The 20862-nt window shown below is 34.4% G+C and overlaps 1 protein-coding gene across 1 annotated transcript; it reads left to right on the top strand.

The window, feature by feature from the left end:
* Positions 1-11572: 11572 nt before the first annotated feature.
* LOC143606094 (uncharacterized) lies at positions 11573-20017 on the top strand. The gene is made up of 11 exons (XM_077081976.1): positions 11573-11724; positions 11845-12491; positions 12570-12730; positions 17332-17392; positions 17507-17572; positions 18738-18823; positions 18949-19012; positions 19130-19342; positions 19496-19561; positions 19678-19757; positions 19857-20017. Exons 1-11 carry the CDS (start codon positions 11583-11585, stop codon positions 19969-19971), a joined length of 1701 nt encoding a protein of 566 aa, XP_076938091.1. The 5' UTR covers positions 11573-11582; the 3' UTR covers positions 19972-20017.
* Positions 20018-20862: the final 845 nt, after the last annotated feature.

Here is a 20862-nt window from a genome sequence, read left to right on the forward strand (position 1 = left end):
TTCGTATTTCAACTTGTTTTATTCCTTAGGGCTATATTTACCTATAGATATAAATTATAAACATTAGTGGTTATTTATTCTAATATAGTTGCCGAAATTATGCTTGTTTGGGAGATATTTTAGCACTGAAAATATGTATAATTTCTTTATACATCACTCACCAACAATTAGTACCCATATTCTATTTCCAAGTCTGAGTAAATCATCATCTTCGTTGACTAAAGTGTCGATTGTACCATTATGTTTTTCTTTGGATATTTAAATTTTCTTTGATGGATTACTTTTGAGCTTTCTTGAGTTGGTTCGATTAAATCTATCTGAAGTTCTTATTTTAAAGCTCTAACCCTCTTGGGGGGTTTTCATGTTCTTTTAGACTTAATGCGGTCAACTACAACATTAGATTTCACAATCATAATCATTCAATGTTTTCATCCACCTTCTTTGACACATGCTAGCTCCTTTTGAAAAAAGATATGTTTCAAACTCTTACGATCAGTATACACGATAAATTTGACTCCATAGAGATAATGTCTCCATAATTTCATAACGATATTATAGAACCTAACTCTAAGTCATGCGTTGTATAATTCTTTTCACGTACTTTCAATTAATGAGAAACATAAGCTATCACCTTCTTCCTTTGCATTAGTACACATCCTAAACTTGAATGGGATGCGTCACTAAATACATCAAAATCATTCGTACCGCGACGGACTTTTTCATCGTCTCTGATTATTTATTTGGGCCGCGTAACGCGATAGGGTTTTGGTAGGACACCGTCTAGTAGGCTTGATGTATCGACATGTAGGCTTGCCACGGGTCGCCACATGGTTTGGACACGTGTCACGATTCCTTAACCTGGTCATCGCGTAATCATGATAACCCTTAACTTTAGGCGGTCGATGAAGCGCGGCACCGCCATTTCTCGGGTGTTGTGAGATACCCATCGCTTACGTGATGGGTTGCTTCTTGATCCATTGCGTATCGCGATGGGTATTGATTTATCCAATTTTCATTTTAAGTCATTTTCTTTCATATTGATAGATTTAACCCACGAATTTGGAGATTTGACATCCTCCCCACCTTGAAACAGTTCTCGTCCTCGAGATTGGTTTTAAACAGTTGTAGGTATTTGTCACACCCCGCCCAAGCCGGGTTACTGAGACTGATTGATGTAGGATAATTAACAACATAGTAAAACTTTATTTATTTACAAAACCGTATGTTTAATTTACAAGCCTAGACTGGATATGGGACACAGTCTACTTAAACTTAATATGAAAATGTAAAAACTTCGACTTCCTGTTTTCAACCTTATATTAGCTAGGAGTTATTTTACAATGTCTTCTTGTTAATCTCTCAAGTTTCCAGCTATTAGTTTCATAAGACGTGCTAGAAATAAAATAGCGTCAGTTTACACTAGTGAGTTCATACACATACACCTTTTAAATAAAAATATAATCTCAACTTGAAATAAAAATATTAATGCGGATAAAAATAAATTCCAAATCCATAAGTTCACACATAATATTATGCGTATCATAAGTCATATATATAACCGGAAACTTTTTTTTTTATTTTTTATCCTGGTTTGTAAAACAACAAATGAGAATTTACTCATTAATAAGTTTAGTCACCTGGAATATAAATAGCGCTAATTATATGTGTTTATATATATATATATATATATATATACACACACACGCGCGCGCGCACACGCGTAAGTAGAGTAATTATGTAATTACATCATAGAGTAATTACATAACGCGCTAAACATAATGGCTTTTACCCGAGGGCTTGTTTATATTTATGGTTTTAATGAAAATGATGGATAATGGATGTAAATATAATTGGATACAAGTGTTATCTAGGGTGTAAATGAAGAGAGAAGGTCTTGCAATAGGAATCCTTATCCATCCGGTTCATTCTAAATCCCCCCCCCCCCAGTTTTATTTGTTTGTTTATGTATATCTTTTGTTCTTATCTATATCTAACATGAAGTCTTTCTCATATATTCAATAAAAGATCCACATTGGACAACTTACTCTAAATTCTAGAATATAAATAAATAGATAATAACTAGCTATTGTATGACTTCTATTCTTTTCTTATTATGGCCAAAATATATATTTTCTATGGTGACCCGAAACAGTTTTAATGCATAAACGCAAGAAGGTTATTTTGTATAAGAGATCATGTACTTTTATGTTATGTTTCTTATTATTAGAAATTAAACGGTTAAACCTTATAGTCTAAATATAATAATAATAATAATAATAATAATAATAATGGGTATTATAGTATTTCTTTCTCATCTCGGATTCTAACTCCCAAGTAAATTCCGGTTCTATACGGGAGTTCATCTTATTTTGACTAACTTTAGTTTCCACTTCTTAAGTTTCTTAACCTTGAAATCTTCAACTTGTAGAGGTTGTTCTACAAATTTTTGATTTCGTTGATTTCGACGTCCTTTAAAGCATAGCTAAAGTTTCGTCGGCTAGACATTTATGTAAGTTAGAGACATGAAATACATAGTGTATTTATTTAATTTCTTCAGGCAAACGTAAGTGATAAGCTACAATTCCAATTCGTTCTAGCACTTCAAACGGTCCGACAAAACGTGGACTTAGTTTTCTTTCCTTTCTTTCTGAATTGAACAACACCTTTCCTAGGTGATACTTTTAATAAGACTTTATCGCCTACTTGAAATTCCAACGGCTTACATCGAACGTTTGTGTAACTCTTTTGTCGATCCCTTTCCGTCTTAAGTTGTTCACAGATTGGCAATGCCTTATCCGTGCGTTCTTGGACTATTTTGGGTCTAGACATTTGGTTATCTCCGAGTATCAGACTGGCATACCAGCGTTCTACATTTACGTCTATATAAAGCATCGAACGGTGCGACTTGAATACTCGTGTGATAATTATTGTTATATGAAAGTTCCATTAGGGGAAGATGATCATCCCAACTTCCTCCTAGGTTGATCACACAAGCTCAGAGCATATCTTCAAGTGTTGAATTGTTCTTTCACTCTGACCATTAGTTTGAGGATGATAACCACTGCTAAGATTTAGTTGAGTTCCTAATGCTTGTTAGAAACTACTCCAGAAATGAGACATAATCTACTATCTTGATCAGATATGATAGATAATGGCACACATGTAATGATACGATGTTGTTTACGTATATTTGTGCTAATATATCCATAGAGTAAGAATCTTTAATAGGTAGAAAATGAGCGGATTTAGATAACCTATCAATGATGACCCATATTTCATTATGTGATGAGTGGTCTTTGGAAGTTTCGTTATGAAATACATGGTTATCATTTCTCATTTCCAACGAGAAGTTCGGGTTGTTGTAGCAAACCTGAAGGTTTTTTATGCTCGACCTTTACTTGTAAACAAGTTAGACATTTAGCTACGTATAAAGCAATATCTCTTTTCATTCCATTCCACCGTTGTTGGGTTTAAGATTTTGATACATCTTATCGCTACGGGGGTGCATCATATACTTTGATTTGTGTGTTTCGTTCATTATTCTTTCACGTAACTCACCCACAATTGGTACCTAGATTCTATTTCCAAGTCTGAATATATCATCATATCCTTTGACTAAAGTGTCGATTGTACCATTACATTTTTCTTTGGATATTTGATTTTCTTCGATTGCTTGCTTTTGAGCTTTCTTGATTTGTTCGGTTAGATCTATCTGAAGTTCTAATCTTAAAGCTCGAACCCTCTTGGGGTTTTCATGTTCTTTTTGACTTAATGCGTCAGCTACAACATTAGCTTTACCTTTATGATAAATGATTACACAATCATAATCATTCAAGGTTTCCATCCATTTTCTTTGACACATGTTAAGCTCTTTCTGATCAAAGATATATTTCAAACTCTTATAATTAGTGTACACAATAAATTTGACTCCATAGAGATAATGCCTCCATAATTTTAGAGTGAATATTATGGCACCTAATATAACAACTCGGGTTTTCATATAATATATTAAATACCAATACTTGAACCGTTTTCGTTTTCAGGTAATTTTAATCAACAAAACATCGCATTTATCTAGTTATTATTATTGTTTATTATATTTAATAGATTATCAAAAATAACTTTGAGTTATATACATTATTCTCCCAAAAACTTTAGTTTAACCTCATATGTATCCTCACATAAAGTTCAGGCACCTCATTGCAAATCTCGTTAGTTATTATATTATAACCCATTTATACAAACCCAAACCCAAACCTTAAACCCGTAACTCGTTAAACATTATGATTTCTTGAGCCGTAATATTCATGTTATAACAAGATTTATTTTAGAAGATCGTTGTATTTCCTTGAACATCCTGCACCATCATAGTTAATTTGGAAAAGGAGATCAAATTGATATGGTTTAACCGATATTACAAACCATCTTTATTCATTATAGTATTATACCATTAACAGTTCATAATAATCAAATTAATCTGGTCTGCACCTTCCTGGATACCTCGCAAGCATAAACCCTAAAGCTAACTGATTTATCGCAGCCTGCACTTGTCTTTCTTGATCGCGTTTTATGTCGTCGTTGTCCAATCAAGTTAAACCATCAATTCTTAACAATTCAAGGTAATTAGCTTATGCATTATGATCATTTTAACCTGTTTAACAATAACTGTAACAACTTGGGTTTTTAAATTTATATTTTTATTAAATACCCAACTCGATTCAATGTTCGAGTTATTTTATTTAAAAGTATCGCGTTTATCGAATTAGATTGACTATTTTATTAATATTTCATTATTTGTAAATATATCTTTAACGCTTTTACACTTTTAGCCCATACTATATAGTTTATCCTCATTTGTGTCCATACTTAAACCCCAGGGTCTAATCTGTTGATGTGTGAAAAACGTATATAATATTAAAAACCAAGTTTTACCGAATTCACCTAAAAAAACCACACACAATCGGCAAGTGTACCGGACGCAATGTAGCTAGCAAGTAAGAACGGATATCGAACCTTGGACACTATGAGTAAACTCTTATTATTAAATTTAATGATTACTAACCTAGACTTTCTTCTGAATTTTTTTATATTTTTTTATATTAATAAAACTAATAATAGTTAACTAACTAAAATTTAAAATAAAAATAGAACTTTATAAAAATTGGGTTTTTAACAAATATGAGAAACGACTACGTAGATAATAGAATCATACTAGTTAAATTAATAGTTAACGAACTTGACTTGGTTGAAAAACAATATCTTAAAAAAATATGACACTAAAGACCACTAAAATACGCTAGATCGCCTCCCGGCCTCACCAACGACACCCTAGAACTCTAATGACATGTGAAGCTCAATTGTTAAAGGGTTGGATCACTTCCCAGTCTCACCTTACCTAATTATACTATGGTACCCCAAAACCCAAATCACCTCCCGGCCTCTTCGGATACAATATATATTAAAATAAAGGGGGTATTTTTAATTAACTTGAACACAACTTGTATAACAATAATCTAAGGGACCTAGGATAACTTACTCCCGTGCAATTATTACCCAAACCCGCAAAAGACAAAGATGACACAACACTAAATTGCCTCCCGGCCTCTCTAGTGAAAGAATAATAAAAATCTAGTAAACTTTTATAAATAATTCATACGGTTATTTCGACCATAAACCGCAAACAAGTTGAAAACACAAAGTAAACAACCTAATCAAGCGTCTAACAATCACCAAAAAAACTATTAAACACAAGTGGAATAAATATTAAAACAATAAACTAGATTCAATTACTCAACTATATTATGACCAAACCAATTAAAAACTTTACCACAATATTAAATCAACCAAAGTCAAATAATAGTTCTTCAAACAATTAATCTAACATAGTACTCAACCAAAACCTAGGTAGTTTAAAATATTTAGCTACTCATGATCATGTATGAAACAAAGGTTATATATTTATTGCGATTCATCGTAAAAAGATATAAATATAGTTGACCTTCTTGCTTGCTTGAACAATCTTTAAAATCCTCCCGTGCAAAACAGCCGACCACCCACTTGCTTCAAAACTCTTGCTGCCGTTCAGCGGGATTAAAACCCCACGGCTTAATCCCTCGCGTCTTTTCTTCCAATTTTTTTCTAACCCACGGCCTAATCAGCCCTTTATATTTTAGCTGCGAACCAATTATTTATGGGTTTCTTGAACGCTTTCTGTGTGTTCCACGAAATTAAATCAGCCCACATAGAAATCTGACCTTGTTGTATTCAAGCCCAATTAGTCATAACATATAATTTACGGGTGTCACATTAACATATTATTTAATTTAAATGAGACAACTTTCATAACTGACTAAATTGATTTTACGTGACATAGCTTTAACAAATTTTCTAGTCTATTTTATTTTCTTTATTTGTTTCAATTAATTAAATATAACTAAATTTAGCTTATTAATTTTAGTCTATAATCACGGTTTGAGATTTGAACACTTATACTATTAGAATTCCTCTCTCTCTTATTTAGCTCAATCTTATTCTTTTAGCCCGATTTCACTTGAAAACTACAAAATCTAAATATGAACCATTAGAAATCATATTAAGTAAAAACAATCCAAAAGTTACCCAAAAGTGTAGATAATATTTATATAAAATTATATATAATTTGGAGCGCATCATCTGTAAATATTATTATAACCCAGATCATCAACCTGGATACCCGTTTACCAAACCCAGCCCGTATTCAAATTCCATGAACCCGTAATCAATCAAGCAATTAACTGTCTAAAATTGTTTGTAACCAACTTTTGATTTGAGAAATCAATTTCGTGCATGATTTACGGCCTCACCGTTAATGTAATTGAACTAATTAGACCCTGTTGACTCGTTCTTCCTTGTTTAGACTTAGCCGAAAAACCCTAATCTCGTTTCCTACATAAACGAACATAATATCGCAATTAAACTCGCACCTACCATCTCCTCTCCATCACGGATAATAACCATATACTTAATTATATTAGTTTTTCCGTTTACCTGTCCGTCCATCATTCTTCATCGCCGACCACTGTTGCGCTTCGTTTCACTACCTCCGATCATCGATTGAGGTAATTAAACATATGGTTTTTGTCGCGTTTTCTTGCTGATCATAAGCCCTAACATCAACTGAATCAATATTAACGGATTTAACTGATTGAACGAGATCAGTTTTTAGGGTTTGTTTAATCAAGTTTGTTCATATATCGGTGTGTATTTAATTAAGCGAAACCAGTTTTCTTTGCAAGTGCTGGTTAGCTCAACTGGTTAAGACATCTAAATCCCTGGGTGGAGGTCGTGGGTTCGACCCTTGCACCCCTGGTTTTTAGTATTTTAATGTTATTTTCTTTTTAAACCTTTAATAATCATATTATTAATAATAATAATTACTTAAAGTTCTTTTTATGAAAACCGAAATTACTTAAAGTTCTTTTTATGAAAACCGACTCTATAATACATGTTTTTCTCACGTTTTCATCACATATGTATATGCAAGCATATATGTATATATATATATATATAAATACTTAACACTAATATTTTGGGATATGTAAATCAAGTAAAATATTTATATAAATGTATTTCTAAAACAAATACTAATATTGTTAAGATGTGTTTTACCTATATAAACCAAACTAATAATTTTATATAACAATTATAAGTATATGATAAAGGTATATGTTTTTATATAATAAATCTTTATACATGTTATTATATTAAAGAAATATAATATTAACGTAATAATAACTATAATTATCGAGCCCTCCTATCCGATCTATTTCGTTTACTTAGTATCTTCGTATTCTATTTTCTTTATTAGGCTTTATCGTCAACGTGTGATTTCCGCGATTCATCAATCTTAATAGTTCCCTTTTCACTTTTGTTCTTCTATCGAGGTGAGTACCACATTCCCCCTTTTTAATCGTTTTATCACTTTTGGGGACATATGCGTAATTTAGTATATTTTCGCACTTTATCTATACACAAAATTGCAATTGTTGTCTTATGTGTTAACTAATCTCATGTCATACTTGCTATATGTTTATGTGCTCAATGTGAACCGCAATCGGAGAGGTCCAGCATAATCTCAGAAAATAGTATGATCATACGCTAGTCGTTATAGCCTTGTGCTTTACGACATCTCATTTTTTTTGCTCATTTGGTTGATTTGTTAATCTCATACGACTCGTTGCAGCTACGTATTTTAGTATTTATTATGTATAACTGAACTGGTGTGTTGCTCACTCAACCTCGTGTTGACAAACTATATTATTTTCAACGCATATGCAGGTCACCGTTTGATGTGAAGTGTGGACTTAGAAGAATTGCTTTAAGGACTTATGCTAGAAGAGTTTATTTTTGAGACTATGAATTTTCATTTGAATTATTTGATGTTTTGTTTACTTTGGATTTCTTTTTGTAATGAATTACGGTGTTATTTGAATTAAATAAATAGTTATTTGAACTTTAATATTTGCATGATAGTAACCTTGCGAGCTGTGACAATCAGTCCACGCCCCGACATTTCCGCCGTAGGTTGGGGTATGACAATAACCCTAACATTAATTGATCAAACATGAAGCAGATTGAACGCTTGTTGATTCTAGGGTTTATAATCCATTTGGGCATAATCTGTTTATGTATATAAATTATCGTTTTCATAGCTTAACCAGCTGACACACCAGCCCAGTGTGTGCTCATGTCTCGTGCCGACTGGGGGCGCAGGTTTGAACCTCCCCAGCCCAGTTTTGCTATTTTATTTTTTTTTAAATTGTCTTAATGGTTTATGAATTTATAAATTTATTTATGATTAATAGAAAATATAAAATAAACATTATTTTATTAAACCGACATCTTTAAGTTGACGTTTCTTGTCAATCAATCTCGTTATCAGTTTTCGTATATATATTACTTTTAAACAAAATAATAATAAACGGTTAAACGTATTAACTATATTCTTACCATTAGATTTTCGTTAAAAATTTTAAAAATATATAGTTTATGACAATTATTTATTTAAACGTTTGTATTATAATTATTTAATATTATATATATATATAATACGTGTTTTAGTTATCTATGTAAATATTTATCTTATTATTACATATTATAATTAACTATATACGCATTTATTATTATATTATATTTCAACTCATATTTATTTATTTAAACTAATTATTTATAAATTTGATTATATGTATAAAAGGTGATTTTATAAATAATAAAAGATGAACAATAATATTGATTTTTACAATAATAATAACATTAGAGATCAATCGTTCAATCAATCACAAACGAAACTCAAATCACATTGAAACTCTAATTCCTTGTAAGTGTTATAGCATTGCAATTAATTAATATTATATTATTTAACTATGAATCCTTGACGGTATATCCCGAAGGGTTTAACTTCTCACATCATCCATTGATCTTTTGTTCACCCGTTAAGGTGTGTAATCACTCCCCAATTTTACTTGTTTTCAAATGTTTTTGGCACTTATGCGTACAAATTCTTAATTTATATATTATATTACAAGTGCAAATTGTTACCATTTATGTTGTGTATCAATTGAATGACTACTTTCCATTTGCTATTTGTTTATCTGTTTATTTTATCGCATTCGGAGAGGTCCATCATTATAATCACATCATGTCGTAGTGGCCGACGTCCGATCGCATGACAATGGTTTCACCGACAACTCAATTATTCTATTATGGTAACCAACACCCGATTCGCATGGCAACGGTTTAGCCCACACATCATTATTTGTTTGCAATATTTATATGCTATGGTTTGATAGTTTATACTCACGAATAACAATTTTGCGGTTTTTCTTATATATATTATTGTTAGTGTCAAAACTGGTGATTTTCTCACTCAACCTCGTGTTGACAAAACCTATTCTGTTTTGTACACATTTACAGGTTATCAGGTTGGATTGTTTATCAAGATAAAGATCACGTAGAGATGACTTTTAGGATTAAGACTTATTCAAGAATTATTTGATCTTATTTTGTAATTTCTTTATATTGATATACTTGTTTGTAAATTGTTATTTAAAATAATTAATTAGATATTGTCATTTTACAATTGCATGATAGTACCTTTTGAGCTGTGAACAATCAGTTCGCCCCCCATCCCCCACCCCCCTGACATTTCCGCCTTAGGTTGGGGTTTGACACCTAACTCTAAGTCATGCGTTGTATAATTCTTTTTGTGTACTGACGAGAAACATAAGCTATTACCTTCTTCCTTTGCATTAGCACACATCCTAAACTTGAATGGGATGCGTCACCAAATACAACAAAATCTTCCGTACCGCGATGGACTTTTTCATCGCCACTGATTATTATATTCGGTTGTGTAACGCGATAAAGGTTTGGGTAGGTCGTCGTGTATTGTGCCGCCGCCTAATAGGCTTGATGTATCGACGTGCATACTTGCCATGTGTCGCCACGTGGTTGGACACATGTCATGATTCCTTAACCTGGTCATCGCGTATCGTGATGACCCTTAAGTTTAGGCAATTACGTAGCGCAGCACCGCCATTTCTGGGGTGTTGTGAGACACCCATCGTGTAACGTGATGGGTTGCTTCCTGATCCATCGCTTATCGCGATGGGTCTTGATTTACATAATTTTCATTTTAGGTCCTTTTCTTTCAGAGTTAATAAATTTAACCTGTAAATTTGGAGATGTTACAGATGTGGGGTGTTGGTAATGGCTGTGATGAGAATGAAGTTGGAGAAGCCGCTAGTGAAATGAAATAGAGGAAGGTGTGGTAGAGAGGGTGCAAGTACGGAGAGTGATGGTAAGGTAGTGTTAAAAGACTCAAGAGATAAAAGTTGGTGAAGAATTAAAAAGACATTCTAAAAACGGACAATATGGCGAGACACGTGGGTGTAAAGAGTGTAGGGATCATAACGTACAATACTCTATCAAAGAGTATTCATAAACAAGAATGATTTTATACTATTTCACAAGTACATAACAAGTATGGTATTATGTGTCACTTGACTCGATTACCCCAAAACACGTATACTAACCAGTGACACTTGACTCGATTTCCCCAAAACACGTGGTTGGGATACCTTATTTAAGTTAAAAAAATCTTACTGTGTTAAGGTAAATAAGGAGTTTCCAAAAAAAGTGTTTGGATTAACATAAGGCAATAAGTTGTTTTTTAAAAAGTGTTTAGTTTAACTTATTGATGGAATGAGGGTGTAATGGGAATTATGATCTTGATAAGGAGTTGTAAGTTAGGAAAGTCTAACTTATAGAAAACTTATATTTTAATCTTGTGGATAAGGAGATATGGAAAATGACTTATGTATATCCAGACACTATTTTAACATAAAAATGACTTATTTTATCACCGTAAGAAAATAAGGAATCCCAAACACCCTTAATAAAGTTTATATAGGACTATTCTTAAGTTTAATACTAACTTGAGGGTGTAGTTTTGGCCAACTAAACTAATCAACCAGTGACTCCTCTTCTTCCTTGAAGATCAAAACCGCCGCATTTCTTCTGTATCACACAGCTGGTGAGCTGAAATGGTGAAGAAGCCATGGCGGATCATACCACGACCCATCATGGAAACCATCCTCAACAACCACGCTCACAACCACCGTGTCCACCAACCCCTCATTCTCCACGGCCCACGTGGCGTCGGCAAAACCACCCTCATCCTCGAAAGTAAATTATTATTATTATTCTTATTATTATTATTATTCCGTTACAACAAGAACTGAATTCAGTTACATTCTGTTATAGTAATAACCGCTCTAACTGAATTCTGTTTCATTTATAATTTAGGGCTTTTGGACAGCTGGAACAAAGGACCTCATGTCACAGGTTACATTGACTTTGCACAGTCTGTTAAAGATAACCACCCGCACCACGGCCACTCGTACCCGTGGGCGGCTTGGTCCAACTGCACCCCGCCCCCACTCCCCGCTCTCCGAACCCAGCTCGAGCACTGTCTCGAGTCCATGGCGGAAAAGGGGGTTCAGTTGGGCACAATTAGTTCTCACCAGATATACAAAACCCTAACTAAATGGCATAATTTGGATGCATCACTTAAAAAGATAATTGAAAATGATAAGGAGGTTGTAAGTTCGAAGAAGGTGGTGGGTAAGAGGTTTTTGAAAATGGGTTTGTGGGATAAGGCGGTACGCACGCTAGGTGCTCGATTAAATGCCGAAGAGATCGATGCGGGGTTGGGGTTGAGTGGGCAGGGGAAAGGGTTGAGTGGTGAGGAGGTTGAGTATTTTAGGGAGGGGATTGTTGCGTTGAAACTGGCGAAAGAGGTGATTAGGCTGCAGCAAGGGTTTAGGGCAAATGCGGTTAAGCGGTTGAATGAGATCGGTGGGTTTTCAAGAAGTTTGGCTAATTCGGCTACTGATTGGCCGTATTTGTTGCTGGAGTTGTTGTCTGAAGTGGCTCAAGCTGATTACTTTCAGGTACATTGTATGAAAAATATAATTACTCTATGAATGTTTATATGATTTTAAGTTGTTTGGTTGTGGGGTGTGGTGCAGCCGAAGTTGATATTGAATAATATTGATGTGTTGAAAATTGCTGCTTTGGTGGATGATTCATCAGTTTCTGCATCTATGTATCATGACAGTTTGATCTGGAGAATAATAGCTTTGGGTTCAAATGAGACGTGTTTGCCAGTTATTCTTGTAACTTCTAACAGGTAATATTCAATCTTATGAAGCATCACTGTGTATTACAGAGTGTTAGTGCTGATGATAAGAATCATTTAGTTTTGTGCTTAATGCATCATCATGTAGGTCTATTTATTTGTTTTAGCTACAACAACAATCGTACCCAGTAAAAATCCCACCATTAACAAAGCTATTTACAAGGGTCTGGGAGGGTGGGATGTAGGCAAACCGTACCTCTATCCAAAGAATAGAGAGGTTGCTTCCATAGAGACCCTCAGGCCTCAGCTCTAAAAGTATATGTATGAAGCCGTATAAAAGAAAAACAAAAGTGCAACGCTAGACCCTTAGATAGCAAAGAAAAAAATCAACAAATTAATATGTTATAATAATGCTTTAGAGGTGGCAACTCAAAAATGTTTCCCCCGTCATCCTGGTTCATTATAAAAAAACCCGAGAAATTTCGGTTTAGCTTTAGGGTTTAGTTTAGCTCTTAGGTTTAGGTCTTTTCAGTTACTTTGTTTTGTTTTGGTCGGTTTTTTCTATATCATTTCGGAACAGGTTTGGTTAATATTTTTCGTTTTGGTCGGTTTTTTCGATTTAAGTGTTTTTGATTCGTTTTGGTCAGCTTTTCAGTTGCATTTCGTTTTTTTTCCTTTTAGTCAGTTTTCGTTTTTTTTGTTTCGTTTTGGTCGCTTTCCTATTTTGGTTCAGTTTTGTTTCGTTTTTTTTTGTTTTGTTTTGGTCGGTTCAGTGTTTTTAATTCGTTTTGGCCAGCTTTTCGGTTGCATTTCAATTTCTTTTTCCTTTTGGTCAGTTTTTTTGGTTTCATTTCGGTTTTTTTGTTTCGTTTTGGTCGTTTTTCTATTTCGATTCAGTTTCGTTTTGGTCGGTTCGGTGTTTTTGTTTCGTTTTGGTCGGTTCGGTGTTTTTGTTTCGTTTTGGTCAGCTTTGCAGTTGCATGTCGCTTTTTTTTTGTTTTGTTTTGGTCAGCTTTTCAGTTTCAAAATGTTTTTTTTTTGTTTCGTTTGGTCGATTTGGTGTTTTTGTTTCATTTTGGTCAACTTTTCGGTCGCAATTCGCTTTTCAGTTGCATTTCGTTTTTTTGTTTCGTTTTGGTTAGCTTTTCAGTTTCAAAATGGTGTTTTTATGTTTCGTTTTGGTCGATTCGGTGTTTTTGTTTCATTTTGGTTAACTTTTCGGTCACAATTCGCTTTTTTTGTTTCGTTTTGGTCGTTTTTCTATTTCGGTTCAGTTTCGTTTTGGTCGATTATGTGTTTTTGTTTCGTTTTGGTGGTTTTTTGGGTTCCGGTTGAGTTTTGTTTCGCACGTGATAGTTTGGGTAGGTATTTTGAATTAGATAAATGATAACTTGGGTATTTTGTTTTGACCCATTTTAACCTATAAATGAAACTCACTTATATATTTCCAATCCATCCTGACCTCCTTGAAGAATTTTTTTTATCCATCCTGACCCATTTAACTTTTAAAGTTTATCCATCTTGATTCTTGACCCAAAACAACCCATTTGGGTTTGGTTTGTGATAGGAATCATATTCTAGTCTTAGTCCTAATTGTCATTTGTCTATTTTGGGAGGGGGTTAAGTATAATTATATTTCTATAAACAGGTATCAATAGCCAATAGGGAGAGAAGAGTATGTTTTAGGTTTAAGATGGCATTGCCATGGCTCCTGTGTATGCGGTGAGAGAGGGCTCGGCCCAGGAATTATCTTGTAATCTTTCTTTACGTTTTCATAATACAATCGTTCGGTATCTTGTTTTCCTTATTCTATTCTCTAAACTCAATAAATTACTATCTGAAACATACCAAACCCTATCATTGGTCCGACCTGCCTTGACCTGCCAACACCATGGTGAATCAACAAGCTCGTTTAGATCTTCATGAACAGCAGATTCAACAGCTTCAATCAGATATCACTGAGATCAAGGCTTCTCTCTCCACGTTAATAGTAGATCGGGAGGATTCACGGGAATTTCGTCTGGTTGTTGTGGCTTGGATGAAGTCGCAAGAGAAGAAAATCGATGATGGTTCGACAGGATCTGGGTCCACCAGTCACGTTTCTCTGTTTCGGGTTCCAAATCTGACTTAGCCAGGTATCCATCACTTCTTCCAGATCTATCTTCAGATCTGGAAATTAACCTAGCGGTGGATCGTTCCTCTGGCTCTCTTCTTAATTCTCCATCTCTAATCGTTCAATTGGAGGCAATAATCTCCCGTTCTGAAGCGAATTCTGTTGGCGCTGGTGATAATCTACCCAGATCTGATAAAAATACAACCGAACAGGCCAAATTAGGGTTGATAGATGATAATTGGGCCATATCGGATCACTTTAGGTGGGCTTTACACTCCAGTACATGGGTGGGCCACGATGTGAAGCAGCTAATGGTTGTGGGCCGATACTCTCCAGATCTGGGCTCGTTATATAAAAGATTTCCTCCAGGCGCTCCGCTTCTATCTTCCTCTTCCTCCAATATGACTGGAAATCCACATGATACTGGTGATTTCAAGCTTCATTCAATGAATTTTGTTCAGGTATTTCACAGGCCTATAAATATTGCACCTATTGTTCGTCCAAGTCAATACAAAATTGGTAGTGAATTGCTTGATGTTCAAACCTTTGAATGGAAACCGGGTTGGGACTTTGGTTCGATTGAAGATGCAACGTCCAGCCCTCTTGCTTTTGTCCCACATGTTACCACCATACTAAACCATCTACTACAACACAATCAATTGATGATTCCTCAATTGAATGCTTTATTTCTTTCATCAGAAAAGAAGAATTTCGATTCAACGCATGTCACTATCAATTGGGACGCCTCTTTTCACAATTCCACAGAATCTACTCAAGATCAGCTCAAAACTCAGTTTCAGATCTTCGGTTTCGACCCCGGTCCGAGTTTTATTAACATGCTTTATTTTAGTCGCATTATTCGCATCTGTCAGCTTGTTTGTGCGGTTTTGTTGGAGTTTTGTTTCTCAGTGTTGGGCCATAAACTTGTTTTTACTCAGAATGTGTACCACGTTTACCAACTTGTGGTGATTCAGTTTCGTGTTACACAGCCGTAACTTGAAGGGGATGACAATGCAATGTGGTACTTTTGGAATTAATACTTTCCATGTTTACACGAGGTGCTTGTTATCTGTTTTACAATTTGTTCATGGAGAAGTTCAAGTGGAGTCGATGGCTCGCGAACTTCAAGATCGTGATGAAGCTCTGCAACATCTTATGGTTCATTTCTCCAACATTCAAAGTTCTATGAATATGCAAGCTGCCAAGAAACGTCCGGGTGCGCAATTTTCAGTTGGAGAATGGGTTTATTTGAAGCTTGAAGCGCACCACCAACTCTCTGTTGCAAGTCGTATTAATCAAAAGTTGGCTGCTACAATTTTTTGTCCATTTCAGATTGTTGAGAAGTTGGCTGCTACATTTGTTGGTACTTTCTTTCCTACAAACCTATCGGGTATTCAGTGGGGGTACAAAATTGCAAGTCCTGTTGAGTTAATTGTTGGATCATATCAGTTGTGGGTGGTGCATGGGCAGGGTCGACCACCAGACGACGCAGCCAATCCTAGTCTTGAGGACAAGACTGTTTTGAAGGGGGAAGTAATGATAGGAATCATATTCTAGTCTTAGTCCTAATTGTCATTTGTCTATTTTGGGAGGGGGTTAAGTATAATTATATTTCTATAAATAGGTATCAATAGCCAATAGGGAGAGAAGAGTATGTTTTAGGTTTAAGATGGCATTGCCATGGCTCCCGTGTATGCGGTGAGAGAGGGCTCGGCCCTGGAATTATCTTGTAATCTTTCTTTACGTTTTCATAATACAATCGTTCGGTATCTTGTTTTCCTTATTCTATTCTCTAAACTCAATAAATCACTATCTGAAACATACCAAACCCTATCAGTTTGCCGCCTTTACTAATTATAGTTGTCTAGTATTAAATAGATACATGAAAACATCGATAATAGTGATAAATACTAGAGAATAATGTAAAGATAAAATATTATAATAGTATATCATTTAGACCTTGCAAATACATAGATGAATACTTAAACATATTACATTAGGTTGAATTAAAAGCAAGAAGAAAATATGGCCAAAAAATAAACAAAGCAACACAAAACCAAAAGGGAAAGAAAATCTCCTAAAATACGTTTTCTAACAAGAAACTATGCATTGCCCTAGTGGTCTTTAACCTTAATCCTACATCTCCAAGCATTTCTATCCTCAACCATGTCTTCGAGAGGTGCATATCTATCAAATCATGTCTAATCCTCTCATCCCAAGTCAGTTTGGGTCTACCTCTACCCCTCCTCCCCTCTATATATTTTCTACCAATCTAACATGAGCCGTCATCTGTCTTCTCTTCACATGTCCAAACCATCTCAATCTCCCCTCTCTTATCTTATTTGATATGCAAGTCACCCCTAATCTCTCCCGAATTCTGATTTGGTCCAACCTTGTGTGCCCACACATCCACCTTAGCATTCTCATCTCTGCTACCTCCAACTTTTTTAGCTAAAGTAATTTAAATTATAGACAGTGTTGAACATTCTTTATGGACACATCTTTTTCTCTGAAATTTAAACTCACTAATATTTTGCAGCTATTATTCATACACAGCTTATATGGATTTTGGATTTCCCGACATTTTTATTTCTCGTGAGGTAACTTAACTTTTATAAACTCTGCTTTCCTGTTTTGATATGATGATAGTTCTCCTACCTATGGAATTGGAAGTCTATGAAACTATAATATGTATGATTAATTGCACTTTGCAGACATTTGGATGGACTCCACAACAGGCTAAAGTACATATGGTCCCAGATTATTTTAGCCAGTCAGAGGTGAATTCATATTGAATTATTCGCATATTTTTGTAAATTTTGTGCTTTACTGCTATTATATAAAGTTTCCGTTGTAGTCTTCATTTGGATTTGTAAAACTAATCCATATTGTTTGTTTATTTTGTAGTGGGATTTAATCGTTGAGGTGCTTGGGCCCAATGCACGACATCTTTTTGAGATATATGCGTTGAAACAGAGCAATTATTATCATTTAGACCTTGCAAATACATAGATGAATACTTAAACATATTACATTAGGTTGAATTAAAAGCAAGAAGAAAATATGGCCAAAAAATAAACAAAGCAACACAAAACCAAAAGGGAAAGAAAATCTCCTAAAATACGTTTTCTAACAAGAAACTATGCATTGCCCTAGTGGTCTTTAACCTTAATCCTACATCTCCAAGCATTTCTATCCTCAACCATGTCTTCGAGAGGTGCATATCTATCAAATCATGTCTAATCCTCTCATCCCAAGTCAGTTTGGGTCTACCTCTACCCCTCCTCCCCTCTATATATTTTCTACCAATCTAACATGAGCCGTCATCTGTCTTCTCTTCACATGTCCAAACCATCTCAATCTCCCCTCTCTTATCTTATTTGATATGCAAGTCACCCCTAATCTCTCCCGAATTCTGATTTGGTCCAACCTTGTGTGCCCACACATCCACCTTAGCATTCTCATCTCTGCTACCTCCAACTTTTTTAGCTAAAGTAATTTAAATTATAGACAGTGTTGAACATTCTTTATGGACACATCTTTTTCTCTGAAATTTAAACTCACTAATATTTTGCAGCTATTATTCATACACAGCTTATATGGATTTTGGATTTCCCGACATTTTTATTTCTCGTGAGGTAACTTAACTTTTATAAACTCTGCTTTCCTGTTTTGATATGATGATAGTTCTCCTACCTATGGAATTGGAAGTCTATGAAACTATAATATGTATGATTAATTGCACTTTGCAGACATTTGGATGGACTCCACAACAGGCTAAAGTACATATGGTCCCAGATTATTTTAGCCAGTCAGAGGTGAATTCATATTGAATTATTCGCATATTTTTGTAAATTTTGTGCTTTACTGCTATTATATAAAGTTTCCGTTGTAGTCTTCATTTGGATTTGTAAAACTAATCCATATTGTTTGTTTATTTTGTAGTGGGATTTAATCGTTGAGGTGCTTGGGCCCAATGCACGACATCTTTTTGAGATATATGCGTTGAAACAGAGCAATTATTATCGGACGTAAGTTTTAGATGCAATTTCGGAAATAACATCAATGTCATTTTATGCATAATTTGCATGTTACAGAGTTTTGTTTTGAAGTATGAGCTTTTTGATTTTTTATACACATTTTTGTTATTAAACAGGCTTATGAGTGACAAAGAAAGTACATTTGAGGACATCATAGACGCATATCTGGCATATTTGCAAGTAATAACTGAGACCAATTTCTTGTATATTTAATTTGTTAGAATGGATATATAACTGATTCCATATTAGTAATGCTAATATAAAAAGGGAAAAGATGTTGATGGTCCCACTTGACAGGTAACCGTTGTGAACCCTGCAATGGATAGAGCACTGTCACTCTTAGAAAAGTTTGCACTCGATGCTCAAAACGGGAAAATTCCAAAAGATAAATTAAGATTTGGTGCTCCTTGGAGACACCCACCAAAGAAAGATGACCCGAGCTTGCGTTTAGAATGGGCTAAACTTCAATTAATGGAGTTCATTCAATGTCTAGTCGATGCAGAGTTTGGGGTACGCTTCTATTTAATATCTTTCTGTTACAAACTTATAATTTGAATGGTTATGGTTCATATTTACAAGAGGCAGCAATTTTGACCCGTTTACTTGTGAATTTGTCAATTAAAAGACTATACATATATAATTTGTTTCATTAAACATGTGCAGATTAATTATTTTGCTGATTGTAGTCTTGAGATCTTTGATGACCCTTCTGTTAATGCTATGATTGAGGTGTGCATTAGTGTTTAATTCATGTCAAAGACCATTCTTGGCTCTTAAATTACTTTTGACATTTTTTTTATAAAACAATCATAAAATATAATCTAATAACTAGCTGAATTTGGCAGGTGGGGTTGCTCTATGTGCAGCGTGATCCATCCTTCTTTCGACCAATATCCCGGGCTATTCAGAGATGTCTTGTGAGATGGTAAAATGAAACATGTCTTAAGTATGGAGTCACTTTAAATGCAACAAATAAATGGTTTAAGTTCAAAATTCATTTATCTTCGTTATAACTATCGTGCAGGCTCGTGCAGGAGAGAATGCAAACGGGCATTAAAAGTTCACTTCTTTTTCACTGGCACCGAGTTTTTAGAGGACGTAGCTATCGTCATCTTATGTTGCAAGTAGGAAACAAATAGAGGTGAAGGTGCGTGCATTCTTTATTAGTGGTCGGCTTGGCATATGCTTTATATTAAAATGGCCTGTTTAAAAGTTTAGTTAAAAAAAGAAACTGGTCAAATGATTAATTGTAACATCTGGTTTTTTCATTTATTATAAACAAAAATTGTTCCACGTGTTTCAAATGATTAATTGAAACATCTGGGTTTTTTTCATTTTCTCTGAAACCAACCTCTAAATTATGTCACTAGTGATTTATGCTTCATTTAATATATATATATTTTTTTCTATATTTTGGTATTGTCAGTTTTCCATGAGCATATAGCTTGCAGAAGCTTCAACAGTGTCCTCATGAAAACATTTCAAATGATGTAAGTAACAATCTTCACATACTAAGTTATACCAGATAGTGTTACTCAAAAGATTTAGTTATGCAAAAGGTTACTATTATATATTTTTTGGATCAAATTTGTTTTGGTTCAGATAACCTGACCTGTACCAAGCAATTATCTGTCTGAGCCACCTATTTGACACCATTTCTATTGTTTGCAGCCTTTTGTACATCCAAATTTGCCCATTGATGGAAACATAATTGTAACATATTAAACTGTACGCCATTCGGAAAGACAACCGCACTTATAATAGAATAGATTCAGGACTTTAGCACGGTGACGAGACACGGGGAAACCTGATTTTGTTAAAAGAGCTTACAACCAGTTAACATAAGTGTTATTTGGGGTTATGCCTATAGTTTTGAACAAAACAAATAAAGCTCATATTAGTACTCAAATTGGAGTAGACACTGAATATTTTTTGATATGTGATATGTTTATTGGTTATTAGTATCGCATTAAAGTAGACATTTTCTGGGCGCGTTTATATCTTTACAGCCACGTTAGAAGAAAATTGGT

This window comes from Bidens hawaiensis, unplaced genomic scaffold, assembly GCF_021521415.1.
Source record: "Bidens hawaiensis isolate Kalapana, Puna unplaced genomic scaffold, B.hawaiensis_p1.1 tig00072990_1, whole genome shotgun sequence".
In the NCBI taxonomy this organism is placed as follows: Eukaryota; Viridiplantae; Streptophyta; class Magnoliopsida; order Asterales; family Asteraceae; genus Bidens; species Bidens hawaiensis.

Excerpts from the sequence above, each read along its gene's own strand:
- LOC143606094 (XM_077081976.1), top strand. The coding sequence starts at position 11,583 with ATGGTGAAGAAGCCATGGCGGATCATACCACGACCCATCATGGAAACC. Across the intron at positions 18,824-18,948 it reads CAGAGCAATTATTATCGGAC|GCTTATGAGTGACAAAGAAA; the intron begins GTAAGTTTTAGA and ends GTTATTAAACAG. Across the intron at positions 19,758-19,856 it reads CAGAGATGTCTTGTGAGATG|GCTCGTGCAGGAGAGAATGC; the intron begins GTAAAATGAAAC and ends ACTATCGTGCAG.